At 36.6% G+C, this 22,442-nt stretch overlaps 1 protein-coding gene across 4 annotated transcripts in view; it reads left to right on the forward strand.

The window, feature by feature from the left end:
- CRIM1 (cysteine rich transmembrane BMP regulator 1) overlaps positions 1-22,442 on the forward strand; it is a 175,659-nt gene that overhangs the window by 84,811 nt on the left and 68,406 nt on the right. For all 4 annotated transcript variants that reach the window (XM_082302962.1, XM_082302965.1, XM_082302963.1 and 1 more), the window contains 3 exons: positions 365-607; positions 5,741-5,861; positions 22,106-22,227. In XM_082302962.1, coding sequence (XP_082159088.1) covers positions 365-607; positions 5,741-5,861; positions 22,106-22,227 — 486 coding nt within the window. The remainder of the gene's footprint in view (positions 1-364; positions 608-5,740; positions 5,862-22,105; positions 22,228-22,442) is intronic.

Below are 22,442 nucleotides of genomic sequence, written 5' to 3' on the forward strand. Positions count from 1 at the left end.
GGGAAACCAAAGGTATAGGTGTGAAAATCAGGGCTGACATGATATGACAAGTTGTTTCTTAACATCTTGGCCAAATGTGTGACTTCACAGCTCTACCTGAGGCTGTGTGGGTTCAACCCTCACACACATCACACGGATTGGAAACTTGTAGAAATATTTTATAAGGCAGCTGCCGTCTTGCAAATACCTATACTTTTTAAAGGATATTTGGTAATTTCACTAATCAGTTCAGAAGCTGCTGTTTCCTTTTCTTTTTTACTATTTTGGGAGGAGGCAGAAGAGAGGGAGCTTTATCTGAGTTTATCTTTACAGGTTCAGTGTTTTACTGACACATATGGCATGATGATTTTTCTCTCCTTTTCAGAAGAGAAACCTGATTGCTCCAAGGCCCGCTGTGAGGTCCAGTTTTCTCCTCGATGTCCAGAAGATTCCATCTTGATTGAAGGCTATGCTCCTCCTGGTGAATGCTGTCCACTCCCAAGCCGTTGTGTGTGTAATCCTGCAGGCTGCTTGAGGAAGGTTTGCCAACCTGGCTATTTGAATATATTGGTTTCTAAGGCATCGGGAAAGCCAGGGGAATGCTGTGATCTCTATGAATGCAAGCCAGGTAAAAGTAGACACAATTTCTTTTCCCATTTTTCAATTTTTTCTGTCTGAAAAGCAAAATAATCTATATAAATGCATCCAATAAAGCCTATATTGTTTTCTGAAGGGGTTTGTATTTTTTGCTGTAGAGAGTTTTAAGAGGTGAAGGTACATGGGACTGTAAAAATGAAGGTGTGTGTTAGGAGGGTAGAAGAACAGTGACTTTGAAGTGATTGGGGAAGGAAAGAAACTAATGGATTTAAGGGAAGTGTAGAGCTTTGCATATGGGGATTAGAAATTAAGAGACCTGGTAATAAACCTTGTGTCTTCAGAGTCTAACTTGGTATCCTGAAGAATTGTAGGAAAGAAGAGTTAGAGAGGAACTGAACTACATGAATTATAGCTGAAATGCCATGTTGCTAGAAAAATACGGGATAAAGGACAGAGTAAGGCCTGGGAGGTAGGTGTTCATGCAGATACTCTTGTGGGGGTGATGTCACCCGTTTTACTGAGTATGTCACCAAGTCTATGGAGTTAACATGCTGAACAGAGAAAATTGCGTTTCCATTTTTTGCCACAGACCTAAAAACTTAAGCTCTGTGAGAAATGCTTCCAGAACACTCTTCCTGGACCTCCGTGTCTGCTTAACCAGCCTCATAGGGGTTTTGCACCAGCAAGGGCTTTCTGGTGGAAACAAAACTGGGAGGACTACTTCCTGTGACAGCAGTGCTGCTTTATGCCAAGATAAAGTGCTTGCGCAATTAAAGCATAAATTGTGTTTATTTCTGCTCCTTAAAAAAGATATCACTGCTCTCTAGTTTACTCTGGCATTTCAGTTGGGCGCCTTCTGCTGAGAACTGCGTATGTTCAAGTGCTGTGATTGACAACAGAGTTAGTGAAAGGAAAATAGAAAGCGTTTCCTCAACACTAAATGCTAGAATAAAAATAAAATATTTCATTTTGAGAGTCCCTTCCTCTTCTGTCCCTTTTACTTTAGGAATACAACTAAAGGCATTGGTATGTAGTTAAAATGCAGAGTGAAGAAACTTAGTATTTAGTCACACATGTCTATTAACCTCCAGGTTAATTAGCTTTAAACATTCTTACCTGTTGCTCCACCAAGCATCTCATCACAGTTGTACCTACTGAGAACAAGTATGTCATGCTCCTTGTTTTACTGTGATTGTAAAGCTCAGAGATGAGGTAACCCTAGTCTGGTTCCATAAGCAACCTCTTTTATTCCTACAAGATGTATGTAACTGTCCATTCATGAGTAGTGAATTTAGTCAATATGTGTTGAATTTAATTTTAAGCTGGAGATTGCATTTCTCAAAATACATTTTCAAAACATTTTTCTTCTTTAAGATAGTTTAAATGAGCAATCTCAAATGGAACTGCATAATGTGTTAACAGCAAAAATAAAAATAACCCAAAAAAACATTTGTGGGAGTATATGTGCTAAACCACTATGAACAAGGACATTTTAAAAATCATGTTTGTTTAGTTAAAGATTGAGTTAAAACCTAATTTAAAATGCATTTTGCTGCAGTGTTGATAGGAACTCTGGCTGTCGCTTCTGAATAAAACAAGCTAAATAGTTTACTTTGGCAGTTGTCTAACAGATGTTTGTTGTACCTTTTGTGATAACTTTGGTGTTGTATGTGGTGCAATGGGGAGTGTCGTCTTTTAGTTTCTGACATCCTTGGGAAAGCATTGGGAAATGTCTGTCATGATAGACATAACCTGTGTTGAAAAGACCACTCATCTGTCATTCTTTTAGAAGTCTTTTTGGTAGAGCTTTCATTCACTCATCTCCAGAATGGCCTGAAAATTCTTCTTTTTTTTCTGGTACCAAATAATGGTTTAAACACAATTGTAAAGAAAATGTTATTATTTGGCTTACTTCTTTGGGGAATTCTGTGCAGTCAGGGCTTGATGGAAAGTCCGAGATCAGCAGCAAAATTTAGTAGGTAGTGTGTAATGACGCACAGGGAAGTAGTTTGTGCTCCACCCTGATACAGCTTCAGCATAGAAAATCAGGTCTGGATCTTTTACAGTCTTGCACTAAGGACAAGGGTCAGCAAAATCAAGCTTTTATACACAGCTCAGAGAAATAGAATTCTATAATGTTTTCCTTTTACCCTCTGTTACTTACAGAAATAGTACTTACATTGTTTTATTGGATGATTTGTCAGAAGCTTATGTTGACAGAACTTGAGATAAGAGTGGAAAAGGACTGGAGAAAAAGAGTGAGCAAGAATTACAGATACATTTCTAATGGAGCTGGAGAAATGGCTTTTAAGTTGACAATGAAGGTGAGGGAGGGGAAAAAATCAGCAAATGTGGAGATCCATGTTGGGAAATACCTGGGATAGAGCAGTTAAGGGGTAGGGCAGCTAGGAAAGTGATTCAGGCAGTGATACAGCTGCATTGAAGGTCCAGGAATGATATGGTTATATGTAATACATTCTGAAGTGTCATGGAATGTAAAAAGGATACTCCCTTTCCACTTCTCCCATGGCAGCCAATGTGACTACCATTATCATGTGTAGTTGTGTTGCGTTGCATTATTCATGAGGAACCAGTTGACATGCATCTGAAGTGAAAGGAAAGGATGTCATGTCATGCTTCTATGCTGTAAAAGCAGACTGTGCATCCTTGTACTGAACCCTCAGAAATCTGTGACTTCTGAAGCCTTACCCTGTGCTGAGCCGCTGTGTTTCATGAGAAATGCAAACACTGACTTGCTCCTGCATCATTAGATGCATAAGTATTTATTCAGATCTTGCCCTCAACTGTACATTGTATTAGTTGAAAAGCCAGCCATTTTATTAGCTGAAATATGTCAGGGTGAAACTTAACACACTTAATATACTTTGTTAACTTACTCTACTAGAAAGTTTTATTCACCTAGTTTCATTACAATTTCAAAACCTTTGGTTTTGTAGTCTACAAAGGCAGTAGTACGCTATTACAGATATGTCAGGGTCTGCAACCATGGCAGGGTTTCTGCTACATTCTTGTAGAAAAGTGGTACCTCTCAGATGCTTCTATATACAAATTCAGTGCATGAGAAAATTCTTTGAAGACTTGTAAGCAAAGGTTGATTGGGTGAAATTTTGCTGATAAGAACTTGGAACATCTTTATGAGTTCTTGAAGGCACTGATTTTTCAAACTATTTAAAGCTTAAAGCTTCTATGATAGACAAAAAAAAGAGTTTAGAATAAAAGCTGATAATAAACTGTTCATGAAATATACATGTTAATTATTGGAATCACAGTAGGATGTGAAAAAAACCCTAGAAGTTCAGTGGCAAATGTTTGCAGTCTTATTCTTTAGGACAGTAGTGCAGCTAATCTGGGAGTTATCTTTTAAAGAAATGAAGAATCCAGTTACAGGTTGTTCTGTAACCTCAGAATATTTCCAGTTTGTTCCAGTCTGTAAGTTTGTCTCAATACTTTTTCCAGTTTGAGAAACCTGTTTAAATCTGAAAGAAAGTAGGAACTTTTTTTCCTTTTTCAAATGTTTTTCATTTCTTATTTGTCTTCATCTCTCTCCTGTGAGGAAACTGGGGGAGAGATGTGACTGTTCCACCTGCAGAAGAGGAGACTCAGGGAAGATCTCATCAGTTCATATGAGTACCTGAAGGGAGTGTAAAAGCAGAGCCAGGTTCTTTTCAGTGGTGCCCAGTGACAGGACCATAGCAGCAAGAGGCACAAATAGAAACACAAGAGGTTCCCTCTGAGCATCAGGCACTTTTTCACAATGGGGGTAACTGAGCACTGACACAGTTTTCCCAGAGAGGTAGTGGAGATATTGAAAAACTACCTGGGCATAGTCCTGGGCTGCCAGATCTACATGGCCTGGCTTGTGAACCTCCTGTAGGTAGGTCCTGTCCTACCTCTGTAGCTGTTTTGTGATTTATCTAATAATGTAATAATGAAGAGAAAAAAAATCCATTTGAGTAGTCTTAACTTGAGGTTTGTTGTTAAAAAAGACAGAGTGCTGCTTTTCAATATTAGTGAGCCATGTACTATCACACTGTAACCACTGCAATGGAGATATGCAGAGCAGATGTAATTCTGAGACTGATGTCTCATGGTGACTGAGTCAGTTATTGCTATGTACCACTGAGGATCAAGCTTGGAAAATGTAGGACCAGAAGAGAAAAAATGGGCCTTTGAAGGTTATGAGCTCTTGTAAGAGCTGTGGGTAGCATTGCCAAGCTGCTTTAGCAGTTCAGTAAGTAGCTGTGATAGTGTCGATATTGCAGTGAAGTTTAATCAGTAATCAGGGATATCATACTGCATAATTTGCAGCCTGATAACATTCTGTTCATCCTGCTTGCTCAGTCGGAAAGTAGCTCATTTCTTAAAGAGGGAACCATGTTTTATTCTGCACTTTTTTAGTACAATTATGAAAAAGCATAGCAGATACATAATACCTGAGCTGGTACTGTTTGTTACATGGAAGATTTAGTACCAAATAAGAGATAGATGTGTTTCAGCTTTCCTGAGTATGACTTATAAAATTAAATACAGATATTTGTTGCTTTCTAAAAACTGTTGGTCAGTCTTTCTTGTTAAGTAGAATTCTTCATCTCGCTAATGCAGAAAGATTTGTTAATTTGCATTTCATTTTTGCCATATACAAATATACAAACAAGACAACCTAATAGAATAGTCTTTAAAAATGTGCTTTACACATGCACACATAAATCTATAGTGTATTTTTTTTTAAATATCCTATAAACCAAGTATTTTGCTGTTTAAACAGACTTTAATTAGTTAAAAATTAAACAATGAATTTTTTACTATTTTAAAAGCTGTGGGAAATATATATTCTTCATAACTAGGATATTTCTATTAACTGATATTCACAGTTGTAATGATTGTTTAAAGTTGTCTGTCTAACTTCCATAAATTTTTTTGTTAACTAATATCAGTTCAGTTGGTTCCTGAGTCAATAATTCTAAAAAGTGAATCTTAAAGAGAAAGGCAGGCTTTTTGTAATGTTACCTAGCAAGCGTGCATTCTTTGGATAATTTTTGTGACTTATAAGGCTGATGCATAAGTGGTTGCTTATGAGGAAGTAATTTGCAAACAGCTTCTAAAACACGACTAAAATAAATTTTCTTCTTCCCTTCCTCTGTAGTGTTCAGTGTGGATTGCAGCACAGTCGAATGTCCCCCTGTTCAGCAAGTTGTTTGTCCCCTGGATAGCTATGAAACCCAAGTCAGGCTGACGGCTGATGGCTGCTGCACCCTGCCCACAAGGTTGGTGTCTCGATGGCTCAGTGTCTTTAACTTGTTCTTGACAATTTGAGTATTGTAAATGCAGGATAAGAATGCGAACTTCTGTGACAATAAATGCTGATTCAGAATAAAAGCTACATGAAGTAGGTTGTATCAGTCTGATGGAAATACAGAATCTTTTATTTTTAAGGTAGAAAAAAAATCTTCACAGTGCAAATGCATGAAGTTGGTTTTTTGCTACAATTATTTGAGGAGTTCATGTCTCTAGATTGACTTTCAGTTAATTCAAATGATTTTGCAAAAGTTAATTTTTGAAGGTGTTGGATGGGAAGGAGTTAAGTGATGGGGATTACAGAAGACATGCTAGAGAAAATCTCATCTAGTTAAAGGAGAAAAAAGTCTAATTTTTTGTTATGTGGAAGACCACTATAAAAAGTTTAAAGGTGAAACTCTCTGGAACTGTAGGGGTACAGAAGTTTCAAGTACTTGCTTCCATTTTACTTCTGTTGTTGTTCAACTAGGTATAACTTACTGTGATTTTAAAAAATAAGACAGTTTCAGAGTTGGTTTTGTTCCACAATTATGCACTATTTTAGTTTGTGTTTTTACAACAAATTTCCCAAAACCTGGTTCATGAATATGCCAAATAAATACATAATCAAGCAAAAATTAACATAAATGAAAACATTTTACACCAAAAAGAACATTTTTCTTGTAACTAGTTGGCTTACTTAGTGGAAGGTCTTTGCACCCATAGAATATTGTCGTATTCTCAGCCCCTTGTGTAAAGTAGTAAAAAACTTGCAAAGAGTTCAGAAAGTAGAAGATGGCAAAGGTTGTATAATCAGGGTTGTTCTCTTTTGGGTACCCTTTGGGTGTGCATTTTCTGTGGCATCTTCTTTAAAACCGTTGTTTCCATGATGTATGAAGGTCTCTTATTGTGTGGAGAGTCAAAAATGTATTTATTTAATAAAACTAAGGCAGAAAAAGAAATATGGCAAATATCATTTAATGCACTAATCCTGACTCTTAAAATTTGAAAGTGTATTTCTAAACTTGACAAGTTTTATTTGTAATTGTAGAATTACAGACTACTGAGAGTAGTCTGATTCTTATTATCCTTTCTCAGTGAACGCTACAAATGTTACTTAGTTCAGAGTTGGTTTTTTTTATTTTCCTGTTTTCTGAATTTTGTATACCAGAACATGGTATGGTTCTCAGACATATTTTCTGTAAAATCCCTAGGAATTGCAATGAGAGCTGACCTGGCTGGCTGGGACTGTGCAGGGGTTTGTAGATTTTATACAGTCATCATGCTGCCCTTGGTGCGAATACAGCTCCGCATGTTCGAGACAACTAGAATAAAATGCTGCTAAGGACTGTATTCAGAAAGATAGATGATAAAGTCAAAGAAGCAGTCTCAGATTCATATTTCACAAATTTAGAGTTCAGATTAACACTTAGTAATCTTGAAACGATAGAAAGATTAATGGTACATTTTTACTCTCAAATTTGTTTCAGCTTGTTGGATGAAGAAGTGATACATAAGCCAAATTATTTTTGTATCACAAAAGTAAAATTATGTTCTATTTTTATGCAGTCTAATATGTGGTTTGATTTTTCTAGTGCTTGGGTGAAGGGAATGAAAAATATCCATTTTATTCTTTGTCAGTGATAACTTCAGTGTTCCTTCTATCAGGAAATACAGAGTACCAAGAAAATAAATCTTCATTTACTTCAGAAAAATTACCAGTTCAAAATATCTTCTATTTCTAGTACACATGTGGGAACTGACCTTAAATAAAACACCTAGAGCAGCAAACATGTTTTTGAAAGAATCTTTTTATTTTGTTGAGAATGTTTAAAAATAAAGTCAGTTGGTTTGCTGTGTGTTAACTGATGCCTGAAGCATCCTTGTCCATGCGTGTGGGAAGTCAGTGATGAAACCAGTATTCTCCTGTGCACAAAGATCCCAATTGTACAAGCAGGCTTACAGCATGTGAATTACTAGATAATTGTGAATTCCTGAAACCTCTTTGAAATCAGTTGTTCTGCATTCCTGGGATCAGAGTTTAACAAGAGATCAGAGCTGGGAGAGATGAGTACTTAGCCCCTGGAGTCTTAGGATCTGATCTTATGATTGGAGGGGGTGTTGTGTTAATAGCTCTGCCCTCCTTGATGTACAAAACTGCAAAATACCTCCACAATTAGCAGAACCTAATATGTCTTCAGGCAGGTAGAAACAATTGTAGGTGTCTTGTACTCCTCCATTATTTTTTAATTTCGTGGCTCAGTCTATGTTGCTGTATGTAGTTATTATGTGGGTTGCTATTTGGATTGCCTCAAATCAGCCAAAACAATAATACACTTTTTAATGGAGTAGGTGAAAAGGAAAGAAGAAAAACTGAATCTGGCAGCAATATGTTCATATAGATGCTTTACATGTTGTGTGCTTGCTAGAAATATATTTAGTTATTTTGATTTTAATATACTACTGTGCTTCTTAAGGAAGACAGCTCCATAGTCATCATTCATGTGCTGTAAGTAAAGATTTTACTTGAAGGGGGGAATAAAGGAATATAGACATGGGGATAATAGAAAAGAAAGCTTTAAAAAAGGTTAGAGGGAAGAGAAGTACATGTATGAAAAGAGAGCAGAAAGGGAAACAAAGTGCAGTTACTTGGAACATGAAAATCGAGCCATTTGGATTCAGGTTCAGTGTTTCATCAGATTTGAGGAGAAGTTGGAGCATTATATTTGAAGGGTGTCTGTGAGACTTGCATGTCAAAATTATAGGAAAAAAGTGCATATTTATGGATAAATGGGTCTACACTAGGAAAATGGGATGGTTTTTCTTAATCTCAAAATTTCTTAATAAAATATTAAGAATGATGAAATATAAACATTGCCTTGTCTGAGGTTCAGTTTAGGATCACCTAATTGCATATCATATCTCTTTTTAATTGTTAGAATTAATTCAAAAGAAGTGGCACTGTATTGTTTTAGTGTACATTTGAGAATAATTTATTAAAAGCAGAGACATTGTTCCATAAGGTCATGGACTTTAGACCGTCATTTCGACTTTATGAAATTATGTTTTTAAGACTATGAACTCTTTGAAGAAATTATGATCATCTGTTTCATTTATTGCCACTAAAATAAAAGCCTAATACCAGCAGAATCAGAAAGCAATTAAAGGAGAGTACCATGGTTAAGGACAGATGATGTGTCACTGAGCTGGTTAACAAGTAGTTGATAATTTTACATACAGTACGAGCAGATTGACTTCTGTCTCACATCTTGTTCTTGGCCTGTTTTTTGTATGTAATATACTAGGAAAATGAAAATACTTAAATCTGATGTTAAATTGGCATTTGTTTGTGAGCTTACTCTTGAATGTGTATTCGTAACAATGAAAACTCCTCCAGCAATGCCAGGGGAAAAGTGGGAATAGTAAACATCTGATACCATAAATTCTTGTTCTTGCACTCAGAGATTACATTTAGTGTCACACTGATTTCTAATGCAGTGGTTCAAACAAAACAGAACATACTGATTTGGCATCGACATCAAAATACCAGTTGCTTTAGCTTTCATCAGACTGTTATGAGATGATTACCTTAAATTTCCAGCTATTATGTTAGGAAAGCTAAATGTTTGGAAAACAGGAAAACAGCTATTATGTTAGCAAAGATTTAGAACAGTCTGTCTCTGGTCTTGGTAGAGATGCTTGCTTCTCCAAGGAGGTTGTTGAACAAAAAATGTATTAGAGCTCTTACAGAAAACTTAACCACAGGGGTTTTTTAATGTAAATTTGTTGTCTTCTATTACAAAGTTGAATGAAGAGATTATCAATATCAACGTTACAGAATCTGGTATCTTCATATGTTTCCAGTTTTTCTGTTGTGAATGAAGTTCCTTCAAATTTTCAGATTCCTTTGGGAATTTATTTTTAAGTGTAAAAATCTTTATCAAAATCTGTTTAATTTTTTTATCTGTAAAAAATGGAACAGGACAGGGATTATCAATGGCTTGTATTTCTATTGCTCACATAGTTTTGTACATGTTTCATAAGATTTTTCCAGCAAAGTAAATGACCCATTTGGATAGCTTCGCACCATATATTTTTTGGATTATCTTTTCCTCTTTGTGACTGTTGTCACAATAATTTGGAAGTTTAGTCTTTAATAGGTCTGTAGTTTTATACCCCTGCTTCTGTGCTGTTATCTGTTACAGATTAAGTAATTTCAAGATTCATTCAGTGCTCTGTTCTCAGGGATATTTCACACACACACTCTTCCCCCCACCCCAGCTATTCTTGGTCAGTCTTCCAATAAAATCAGATAACCAAGAAAATTCCATAGAGAACAACAAGATGTTAGTACCATGCCAATATTAAAAAGAACAAAAACTAAGTAATTAAATCTAGTTGTCTTGTTATCAGTTCTGAGAAAAATAGTAGGAAAACTGATAGAGGTTTGAATTAAGGATTAAAGGATGTAACTATAGCTAGAAGCAACCAGTGTTGCTGAAATCTGATTTTGTCTTCTGAATATACTAAGCTTGCCTTAAAAACTGGGCCATTAGAGTGTTTTCCTTTTCAATTTCTGTCTTCCATTGTCACTAGTGCTTTTTTTGTGTTGGATTCTAGCTTAAAACAAATTAAAAATAACTAGGACTTTTTAATTAATATTGTCTCACAGAGTTTGCTTTATAAAACTGAAAGGTATCCTCTTCCCCAAACTACTTAACATTGAAGGACATTCCCCACACCTCCCTCAGATTTTGGGAGTGACAGTCTGAATGAGTCAGTATCATTGTCCTTTAGCTCCTGAGAGGAACTCCAGCAGCATATGCATGCTGGCTTGACTATCTTGCTGATAATATAGGATATAGTAGTATTCTTCTGGGAGGAGAGAAGCATCCAGGAGTATGTTCACTAAATCCCTGTAATAAGTTTGCTTGGCATACTTTTTTGAAAAGCTCACACCATAATCCTGATTATATTCTAGATTTGAAAAAATTCAGAAATAATTGATATGTTTGTGTATCAAAATTTCCAGTACTTTATTTTCTACCTGAGTCCTAGCTTTAAAAAAAGCTGTTTCAAGAATGATGTGGTGTGATGAGGAGAAGAAAAAGCAATTGTAAATTAAGTATAACAGGAGCAGATAAATTTCATATGCCAAAAAAGGGATTAAAAGCTTTTTACAGATGCAGTCTTGCAGGATTGGAGCCCAAAAGGGCTTGATGTTTGAGTGAATGAAAACGCTTTGAATTGGACTATTTCACTATCACTTAGTTACAGATAGCTGAATGGCATTACAAATTCAAACCTCTCAGTTGGTTCAAGTAGCATGAAGGAGTAGGATTATGGTTGTATTGTTTAGAAGAAAACTCCTGAAAAAATTTCGCAAAGGAATTAGTCATAGAATTCCTTTTTCCTTGTTTAATGGTCTTTTCCCTGTCATTTTTCTCTTGTGTGTGACTGAAATGTCTCAATCTGGGGCTGCTGTGATTGGCAGTGCCACCATTTGGTCTGCAGTATGGTAAAGAAGTGAAATGTGCTTGGTCAGCAAATCCAAGTGTTAAGTCTCTGGATGATAAAATATTGTTTTGCCTTTTAATCACCTACTCAGCCCCATTGGAGGGTCAGAGGGGCAGTTAATATCTGCATTAAAGCTTTACTTAGAAAACAGCCCAGTTCTTTCCCTCCACCCCAAATTGTTAAATACTTTCACTTTTATACAGCTCATGAAAATGAAAAATACCTTGATGTAGTAGGAAATAGTTTTTTAGATAAGGCTTAATTTAAGCTATATCTGGATAGAAATTGAATATAACTTAGACAGAACTAGGCTAGATTTTTCTATCATATTTAGTTACCTTTCAATGTGCGAAATAGTCAGAAGAAGAGTAAATCTACAAAAATGTACTTCACTTTAAGAATCTTCTTAAGAGAATGCTCTTTTTTATTCGTCCTGTATGTCCATATTTTTAACATGAGTGTGCTTTATTTAGCAGTTCTAAAGGCATTTAGGCTAAGTAGTGATCTAGATTAGTGATCTATATCTAAAATTTGTATATACCATTGGTGGATTGGTTTTGATTCCAAAGGAAGACATTACCTATTTTGTTACTTTTAATCTTTTATTTCTAATAAAAACTTGTGTTGTCTTAGGCACAATATAGATGCCACTTGAGAAATTCACCCTTAGCTGTTCATTTGTATTTTTCAGAAAACCTGTAAATGTGTTATGTAGAATGTCAACCATGCTGTCTTTTCACGTAAATGAATTGAAACAGAGGTCCTGTGGCAGACGATTATGCAAAAATCGCACCTCTTTAGAGGTCATTTAAATTGTTGTAGGATTAGTGTAGTGATAGGGCAAGGGATTTTAAATGGAAAGAGGGTAGATTTAGATCAGATATTAGGAAGACCTTTTTCACTATCAGAGTGGTGAAATACTGGAACAAGTTTCCCAGAGAACAAGTAGATGCCCCATCCCTGGAAGTGTTCAAGGCCAGTTTGGATGTGGCTTTGATCAGCCTGGTCTAGTGGAACATGCCCGTACACATGGCACCTGTTCTATAATTCCATTATTTTTTATCCCCCTAGATGACTTTGTCCAGTAAGCAATTGCTTTTAATGTACTTTATCTGCTTTTATGGCACTGGGACATGTTGTTATTGTATCATGTATTGCGTCCACAACCTGTCACAGCATTAGACCTACCAGCCAGTATTGTGTACTTCATCTTAACACCAGTGTCTAGCCAATCCAGTGCCAGCAACACGAAAATCAGCACAGTTCTTTTCCTCTCATTCTATGGCAGCCACCAGGATCATATCTGGGAAGTCTATTGTTGTAAGTTCCCTTTTAAGCTATTATCAAATATATTTGCATTGTATTTGAGAGCGCCCTTACACAACTAGCTGGATGTTTTTATTCTGACAGCACCTGTAGAGGTGGCCTCTGAGTCCCTGATTAACTTTGCACCTATCCCATTTAATAGGAAGGGTATTGTGCACCTGCTCTGTTCATTCTTCTTTGCTTTTTGGCTGTTTCAGATCTTCTCTATGTCATTCCTTGTGTTTCTCACATTTGTCTAGATTTTCTTAGGTCTTCCTGTCTGTGAAAGACCTTAATTTTATGATAAATTGTTTCGGTGTTCCATACAGCATTCACCACTTTGATTTCTTCAACCTTCTTTAGAGCACAGTCGTGATTTTCCAGCAAGAGTAGCTTTTTCATTTTCCCCTGTACCAGTCACCTGTCTTAAGCAACTTTTGCTGATACAGAGGTCTCCCTTGTATTTGTTCTAGAATTTTAGATCCTTCTCCTCCACCCATCTCATCCTCAAGAATTGGTATCCAGGACAAAGTGGTTGTGAATCCCAATTTTTGTTAATGGAAGGTTCAGCTGGAACTGGTAAGACCAATCATGGATCCTAGATCTGTATCTTCCTGAGACTGCTGTTGAGGGATTGACTCCTGAGTAACCTGGGTAGCTGGATCAAAGGTCCAACAAAAGCATGTTAAGAACTCTGCAGAAGCTTTGTTATGCCTTCAGTTCTGTCATCAGCTTCTTAGAAACTCTGGTTTCTAACCATCCTGGCCAACTTGCTCAGGTTATTCTCGTGCACTTCAACTCTAGCAGACCACTTTGCTGTCTCAAGTGCATCAGTACCATGGTGGTGTAACACTTGTTGAATTGGAGACTCTGTTCCTGATCAAAGAGGCAGGTTTATATTGAAGGAAAGCACTACATTAATGACAGCTGAACCCATCCCATGTCCAGGTTTGTAGCAGGCTTTTGTTTAATGGTTGATGAATAGAACACTGCAATTTTTTGAAGTTTCATAGTATCTGGAAGTAGGTGTTTAGACATTTGCATTTTGGTCTTTAAAATTAAATCCTCGGAAGTTAGGAATTGGTGAATATTTTTCCCAGGAAAACTATTTTGCTTCATTCAGGTCTGCTGAGATATTCAATCCTTCTTACAGACTGCACCGTACTTAATATCCACAAAAAGTGAGGATAACAGGGCATGTGTGTAACCTTTATAAGGTGACCCATGTTTCATGTCTATCTTCTCCTGGTGTCTTCCAGGAAAGGTAGTGAATTGCTGAGCTCAGAGTTCAAGCATTCTCCTTCTTCCCTACTACTGCTGCCTCAGGAATCCCTGTGTGTTCTCAACGTGATGGTAGTTATTGCTGCCTTGGCGTTCAGCCTCACCATGTGGGTTGTTTTGGCAAGCAACCATATTTTCCTGAAGTACACAAATGAGGAGAAGATGATATGTTGGTTGGTTGCTTGTTTCTTTAAAGCCGTCTCAATAAAACTTGAACAGAAGCTCTTGAAACATGAAACATTTCTGGAGCCTGATGGCTGACTTCTGAGTGTCAGAGACCTCAGAAAAGGAGAGGAAACATGAGAACGTTTGCAGAAGAAATAGCACGTATATCTTTTGCAGAAGAAGTTGTAAGACAATACAGAGGTCCCTGCTTGCATCTTTTATAAGATCAGCTTTTTGTGTCTGTATGATGGGTTAAAAACACATCTGTGGTCTTCCACCAACTTCTAGGAAATACTGAATTGGAAAACCTGAAAACAATGCCACCTTAAAGGAAGAAGCACATTTCCCAAGAGCAAAACAAAAAAAGCCATTTGCACTGGTGGTGGATGTATTGATGATAGCTATGCAAGCAGTTTCCTTTTTATGGAAAAGTATTTGTAGTACTTTAATCTGACCATGTGCTGAGTTAATGGTATATTTACTCCTCCACTGTGAAACTTTTAAAGAAACTTAAAGCCAGATAAATTGAAGTGACTCCTAATTGTATCTACTTCTAGGTGGTGTTTTTTACTTGAAATTAGAATGAGGTTGTCGTGTCTACAGAATTTGGGTTTGTTTCCATTCTTTATAAGCAAGCTGGTGTTTGAACTCTTCCAGCTTATAATAAGCTGGTAGATATGTCTTTCTGTTTCAGTTTTTGTTTTCACATGTTGGTCTAACAATTAGCGTGTACCTTGATCACACTGAGTATTGCTTTTCCTCTTTCTCCTGAGACTTTCCTACTGTGTTTTGTTTCATTTATTCTACTTAATCAGCTATTACCTTGTTTGGAAATTGAATAAGTGATTTAGTTGAGAATAATGTCTGACTGTTGTCTTGAGGCTTGCAACTGCACAGATGTCTAGTGAGACCCATATACATAATAAAGCAATAGAATTATAGTTTGGATGCTTGCATTTTAAGAGGGAAGTAGATACGAGAACTTCCCAGCAGCTTCCAATGGTACTTGGAGCAGATGATAATATCAACATTACTGAAGTCCTATGAAGAGTGTGAAGTTATGTTTCCTCTAGAAAATAGCAGGAAACATCATGTCAGAATTCAGCAGCCACAAATTCTGCTTCTTTCTTCCTTCTCAAAATATTGAATAATTAAAAAGTGGAACCGAAGGTTGTGGACCATTTTAATATAAAACGTAATTTCTCATTCCTGTTCTTTGAAATGTCATTGGTGAATTTCAGTCTGGTTTCTGCAAAAGCATTACAGTTCTTGCATGCATGGTTTCTACCACATGGAAAGGGTCTTATTAATTGAGTTAAGTTGTTTGGTCTCAAAAACACTTAGATTTTGCAGCAAACTTCGAGCCTCATTTTTATTCAAGGTCGGATTGAATGGGACTCTGAGCAACCTGATCTTATTGAAAATGTCCCTGATCATTGCCAGGGTGGGAGTGGACTAGACGACATTTAAGGGTTCCTTTCCAACCCAAACCATTCTATAAATATCTTTCCTAAACTTGTACAGAATTGCCTTCAGGGATTTGAGAACGGTGTTTAATAGCATGAATGGCATGGAAAAACTAAACATGAAATAATTATTAGGGTGTTTTTTTTTTCTTCTTGCAAAGAGGAGAAAGTGGACATGAAATTAAACAGTCAACTAAATTAAGCAATAAGGAATTTGTGGGGGGTTGTGAGGGTTTTCGCTTTTTCTTTGTTATTTAGGGGTTCTTTCCTTATGGCAAAGCCATCTCTGATGGCTTAGTTGTAGGGAGATGTCATTCAGGAGTAAGAAAGTTTGGAATTACAGGAATATGGAAGTTAATGAATTACTTATAAAGCTATTATCTCTGAGTGGTTTTTGACCTGAAGTCCTTAGGAATAGTGTTTTATTTGTAAGAGGATCAGATATTTATAATTCCTCATTAAACAGTGGTGGAATAAGAAAATAAGTAGCTTTTCGGAATATCAGAAAACTGACATTTGTGTAACATCTTAACTAGTACCTTATTTTTGGTTTTGAAATGTTTGTTTTATTATGAAGGGTGAAGCAGATAAACCTAAAAAAAGAGTAACTGAGGTACACAGTGGTAAAAACCACAGAGACCTTCAACAGAAAAAAAGCACTAGCTGGTATGGCAAAATATGAGAAAAATACAGGGTTGAACTAGTTTACACTGTATTTTGTTTCCTATGCTGATGAATTCAAAAGGGTCTATACATGCATCTGTGTACTTGAAAAAAGCCAGTGCACTTGAAAAGTCAGTGCACTTGGCCACTGGTTGTATGCCTACTGCATCTAAGGCATCACTCTTTTGTGACTATCCTCTTCTTCTGTCTTGGCCCTCAGGCAAACAGACAAATTAATTTAATATTAGTCAAAGGATGAAATGAAGTTTTTTAGTCAGATGAATTCTTTAGATCCTAATCAGCCTTGGAAACCTAGTAATCTACTTGGTGTGAATGCTGATTTTTATGACATCTTCCCTTGCTTAGCATCTGTTTGCTATTTCCTAATGCTAATAATATGCAAAAGATGCACAAAAAAAAGTTCCCTTTCACAGTATCTTTAATTAAAAGCTTGATAGTTGCCTTTTGTAGTATTTAAAAGTCCCACGTGTATGAAGAATAATGGAAAAGTTCCCTATTATGTTGTGTGTCTCTAACAATATCCAGATTTTAAAAAGGAATTCTTACTTGGGAGCACACTAGCTTTGATTTCTTGAGAAGTAAACCCCCCGGAAAATTAAAATAGAAAGAACTTCCATGTGAGTCAGTTTACATAGCAGTGATGTAAAACTTCTGAGCATTTGCAAACAGTCTCATAACAAGTGTTATATGCAGCTTCCACAATCTTTCTGTCATCTCTCTCTAGAGGTTTATTATTGATCTTTGAAATAAAATACTGAAAGATTTCCATGAAAAAAATAGTATTTTCATTGCTGACTTTCTGAATAATATCTTAAAAACCAAAAATGCATGAAATAGTGATACTGAATTTCTGAACAAAAGCTCTCCAGTCTGTGTGGTTGAAGATTTAGGGAAATTCTGGTTGAAATTCCTGTATGGTGGTGTCCCAATGGCTTTGGCTTTGCCTGCAGTGTCACTTTCTGTGTAGGACTGGAGTTTGTTTTCCAAGACTAGCATTTGTTTGATTCCTTATGCTATAGCTTGACCAGTTAAAGCTCATCATCCTGTCTGCTTAACTCACATTGTGGATTCAGATGTGAATAACATGGAAATAATTCTTCAATAATTTCATGAGATTGCTATGTCAATATTTAATTTTGCTGTATGATCATCACTTATACCATGTGCTTTACGGTAGCTGGGGTCTTGCTGTTAAACTCTTTGCTACTGTCAAACTTTGATAATGCTGGACGTTCTGTTCTGGAAATTCATTATTTCACAGTATCCTTAAGTGCTTATATTATTAACACATCTGTGGAAGTTTTGTCTGCTACATTTGAATAGTATAAGTGTTAATAATGTTAAAGCAAATTGTACTAGATTGCTGCAAGGGAAAAAAAAAAAAAAAGGACTGTGATAAAATCTCCACAGGAATGCAATGTATGTTTCAGGAATGCTTTTCTCTAGTCTCAGTGCTTTAGACTTTAATTTTGTTTTGATCCTCAAAATAAATATCCTTCTCATCAATACACCCCTGCCTCAACCCTCCCATTCACTAGTACTAAATCTTTTTTTCCAAGGTGCCTGTTCTTATTTTCATTGCCATTATGCCTTGTGCCTGGAGAACTCTTTTGATCCTACCATCAAAACAGCTTTTCAGAGGCTAAGCAAGCCCTTCTCTCTTTAAATCTGTTTAATAACAGAAGTAAATGAACCAAGATAATTGGATTTGAAGTAAAAGTTGTCATTTACAAGTATTCCATTTGATTTTTTTTATCTTTTTCCTTTTTGCACTTTTGGAGACATAAAGGCGAAAGCGAAGTGATTATATTAAAAAAAACCCCAAACAACAAAAACCAGAACAAAACAACCCTACCAACAACACCCATCAAACATAAACTAAACTGATAGTGAACTTACTTATCTTCTGAAGACCTTAAAAACTGAATTTAAAAATCAGGCCATTTATATTACTGAAGGAGTTGCCTTCCTCAATCTATAAAGCATTGGTTAATGTACATCATCTCATTTCTGGTTCTTTGTATACTGACCTTTGCCTTGCTCAGTTGTTGAAATTTCTAGGATTACTGTTGTTGGGTGGGTTTTTCTTGGGGGTTGGTAGTGGTTGGGTTGGGGTTTTTTGTTTGTTTCATTTGGTTTTTTAGCCTGAAGAACTGGAAGTAATTCCTTCTGTTAGTCGGGTTGATTCTGTATTTGCAAAATTTTAGTGCAGAGAACCTCTTCCCTGGGATTCCTGGTTCCTTCTAGGCCGTGCCACCACCTTTCAGGTGCCATAATGTCTCTTGCATAGCTGAGTCTTCTTTTTTTTCTTTCTGGCCCCTCTTGTAAGGTAACATTGTACTCTCCTACAGGACTGTTCTTCCTTGTTAAAAGGACATGTTCTTGGCTTGACTTGAGTGCTGTTATGGTAATAACATGCCAAGAGGCTTGTTTCCTTACAGCCTTTGCTAATAAGGTGTGTCAGGGGCAGATACTGAGTGCCAGCTTCCCGGTACTTCAAGTACTGCCCTCCCTTTAATGCTAGAACTGGTGGATGCCACAGTGCTATTTGGTGTTGCAGTGGTGCCACTGCAGGTTGTGTGAAGGGAGAAGGTCCCCTATGGTGCAGTCTTCTCTCCGGGAAGGTTTCCTTGTAGCAACTTCTGCTGTGACTGTTTTCCTTAGGCAAGCTACAGTTACAGGGGGAGCAGCTCAGAACCAGCGTGGGGCCTTAGTGAACAGCAGTCTGAGCAGCTGAATTTTATAGAAATTAGTCTGAGAGGGACTGTGGCCACTGTCAGCAGGCTTAACTCAAACTGTCCTGCTAAACTTCTTCAAACCTAATGTTCCATTAGCAAGGGTAAGATATACACAGGTGGATAGATGCCTGTGGCAGAGCACAGACCTGGGCTGCAACTTCACTTCTGTCTGTCCCTCTGCTCCAAGAAGCACTTCAGAAAAATCTAGTTCTATAAGGCTCATCTTGCTCTCTTGCTGAGAATGGGTTCACTTATTCCAAATTTCCAGATGTTGTTTTGGCAGCGTGACAGCCGTGCTCAGCTACCAGAATTCCTCGGGTTTCTTTCTGACAGACTTCTGTCTCCAAAACAATGTTTTCCATGCTAATAACCTGGACAATGGTCAAAGGTTTTCCTAGCAGAACTGGCTGAAAAGAATGCAGACTATTTAAAAGTCCATCTGAGATCATTTGCTACTTTGACATTCTCCTATGCATGGATTATTTTTTAACCAAATGGGAAGTCAATTTATAAAATTTTGGAGTGTTGAGGTTTTGTTTGCTTACTCTGTGATTATGCGAAACTTTCGTTACTCTGAATAGGAGGGAGTCTTTTCTGCAGAAAAGAACGTTGGCTCCCACCAATCTTTTAAATATCTCTTTCATCCCTATTTATGGGAGATTGTCCTATCTTAAGCTATTTGAAGTGGTGGTTCATAGTTTCTTGTTGTTCAGTCTTGTGTTTTGGGTTTGTTGTTGTTTTTTTTAAGCTGTTGACTGGGAAAAAAATGTAGAGGAAAAGTACAAGTTATTAATCTAACCATTTAATACTGCAATTCTTATCAGTTACAAGGAATGTGAGACAGAAAGAAGATACTTCTGAGAAAGCTTGTTGTGAAGGCAGTAGAACTAAGAGTGGTAATTTCAGCTCATGAGACTTGGAAAATCAAGGTCCACAACTATTTTCATATTGTGTGGCATTTTCTCTGAATTTTTAGGAAGTTTGATCCACCTATTTTCTCAGAGGTCATCTGGATGTTGAATGTAGGCTTATTGAAGTGAAACTTCAACTTTTATTTAGGCTTTTAATACCACTTTGAGATTGTGTCTGTACTTTTGTTATAAATGTTTTAAAAGATTTTTTTTCCTTTTTCATTAGTAATATGTAGGTACTTATTTCTGGGTTTCATTCTTTTCAGAAAGGAAAAGCATCTTTCAAAGCAGTCTGCTACATGGGTTAAGGTACAAATTCCATGAACCTGACAGTGCTAATTTTTCATTGATTGCTAGAGGTCACCTTTTTTCTTCCCTCCCACCATCTTCCTGCACTATTGGGTCAGCAAAAGTGAGAGATATTAGTAATTCTATAAAATTATTTACAGAGTCATCTTAAAGGGAAACAGCTGTCAAAAATCCTTTAGATTTTTTGATCACATGTAGTAGAAGCCAGGATGCCTTTTCTTCCTTCTACATCTCTGAAGGCAAGCAGCATACAGTAAAGAAAATAATTGGATTCCCTCTTTGTATTTACAAATAAGTTGAGAAGAAAATGTCACAAGCAAATGTATGATAATTAAAACTTTGCTTTCTATACTCTTACTTTTGTGTTTAGTCCATTATCCTTTACTGTTATGGGAAGCATAGTATTATTAAAAAACAAACAAACAAAAAAACCCAAACCTTGAAATGCCTGCTTTAAAGCTGTTACTGTAGCATACATCTGCACATGAAGTTAAATTGCTTCGCTTTATCTTAATGTATTTAACATTGTTCATGAAATGGACTTCTTTATCTCTTTACAGTAACATGCTTCTGTAATGCAGTATTTTAAAAATCCTTTTCAAGTAGTTTAATAGAGGTTCTTTGAGATTCCTTGACTTGTATTTCTTGCAAACTTCCTTTTGAGTGATACCTTACACTGGAGAATACAACAATTTTATCTAAAACTGATGAGGTTAAAGGGAGGGATATTAAAAACCTGTCTGTTGAGAGGTGGTTCTTCCTCATTCATTGGATGCTGATCTGAGATGAAATGGCTGTTGGGCAATTAAGGAGACATGCATGGTAGAGGAGAACCAAACTTCCTGGGTTTTGAGCATAAAGAATAAACAAATGCATTAAGGGCTGATGCTGCTTCTTACTAACGGGTGGTTTGATGTGGGGGTTTTCTTGGGATACTTAAAATATTTGAAATAGTTATTAACAAGTAGAGTTCTTATTTCTTTAACTCATAATTACAGGAACTTCTATTATAGAATCATTGCTGCTTATCCCTATGATGTGCCCATTGTTCAGGGCTAGAACTCTGTTAAATGGAAACTTATCAAAAGTAGTAAGTGTTTTGACTTCTAATCTGTTAGTTAATCATGAAGCAAAGAATCTGGAAGCAAACATGACTATTGTTTATCCACATTTTATATCTCCCAGTTTGTTAGGCTGTTTTCTCAAATAAGCAAATAAAAACTACTTACATGGAGAAAGTAGTCCTTTTAGAATGATCCTAAGCTAACCACAGTACATACTATACCTAGCCTCCCATATTATTTGGCGTCACATGTAATTGGTTTCTCCTTCTGCAAACTGCAGCACCATCAACACCAGAAGAGAACTTGGAATTATTTTCGTTTGCCTTAGATTTAATGAATCTGGTCTTCCTTTCTCTTTAATTTTTCCCAACATTACACTGGATATAATGTGGTTGCCTAATGAGAGAACACCCTTCTGATGAATGGATGCAATTTCTGCTATTAGCATTTCACCAATTTTCATTATTCAAGACAAAATTGGAGGAGAAGCCTTACTTTGCAAGTCTGGAGAACACAGTTATTACAGTTTTCAAATTTTTATGCAGAGCAGAATAGCACCATTGGTGTTGCACACTAACACCTTTTTGTTTCCTTGACAGCCAGCAGAGTTTGGATGGTTAAAAAGAACCCTTCAGGTTGATAAACCATCTTGGTTATTAGTAAAAGATGATTCTAAGACATGAATACGCCAAAGCTGTAACTTGTGCTCTTTCTGTTTTTCTTTTGCTTATTCTTTCACCTTGTATGTAGCTTCATTTATTTATGGGGTTTTCCTTGCTCTTCTTTGGTTTCAGATGCGAGTGTCTCACTGGTTTATGTGGTTTCCCCATGTGCGAGGCAGGCTCCGTTCCCCAGATAGTCTCACGTGGAGATGGAACACCTGGCAAGTGCTGTGATGTCTTTGAATGTGTCAATGGTATGTGAAACTTTCTCTTGCACCTGAAGAAGAGGGTTTTATGTGTCTCTGGGAGATGCTGGGCATTTGGTTATTTTTATTATGTTGTCAAGATCTAAGAGAATTCATTTTCTTGAAGTTCACTCAGTAAGAAGGAACTGGAAGTTTAGGTGAAGATACTGACATGGTAAACTGTCAGTTTGAAGTTGTCAGCTGCTTTAGTTTCTGAAGCACTT

Source organism: Coloeus monedula, assembly GCF_965178545.1.
Source record: "Coloeus monedula genome assembly, chromosome: 2".
NCBI lineage: Eukaryota > Metazoa > Chordata > Aves > Passeriformes > Corvidae > Coloeus > Coloeus monedula.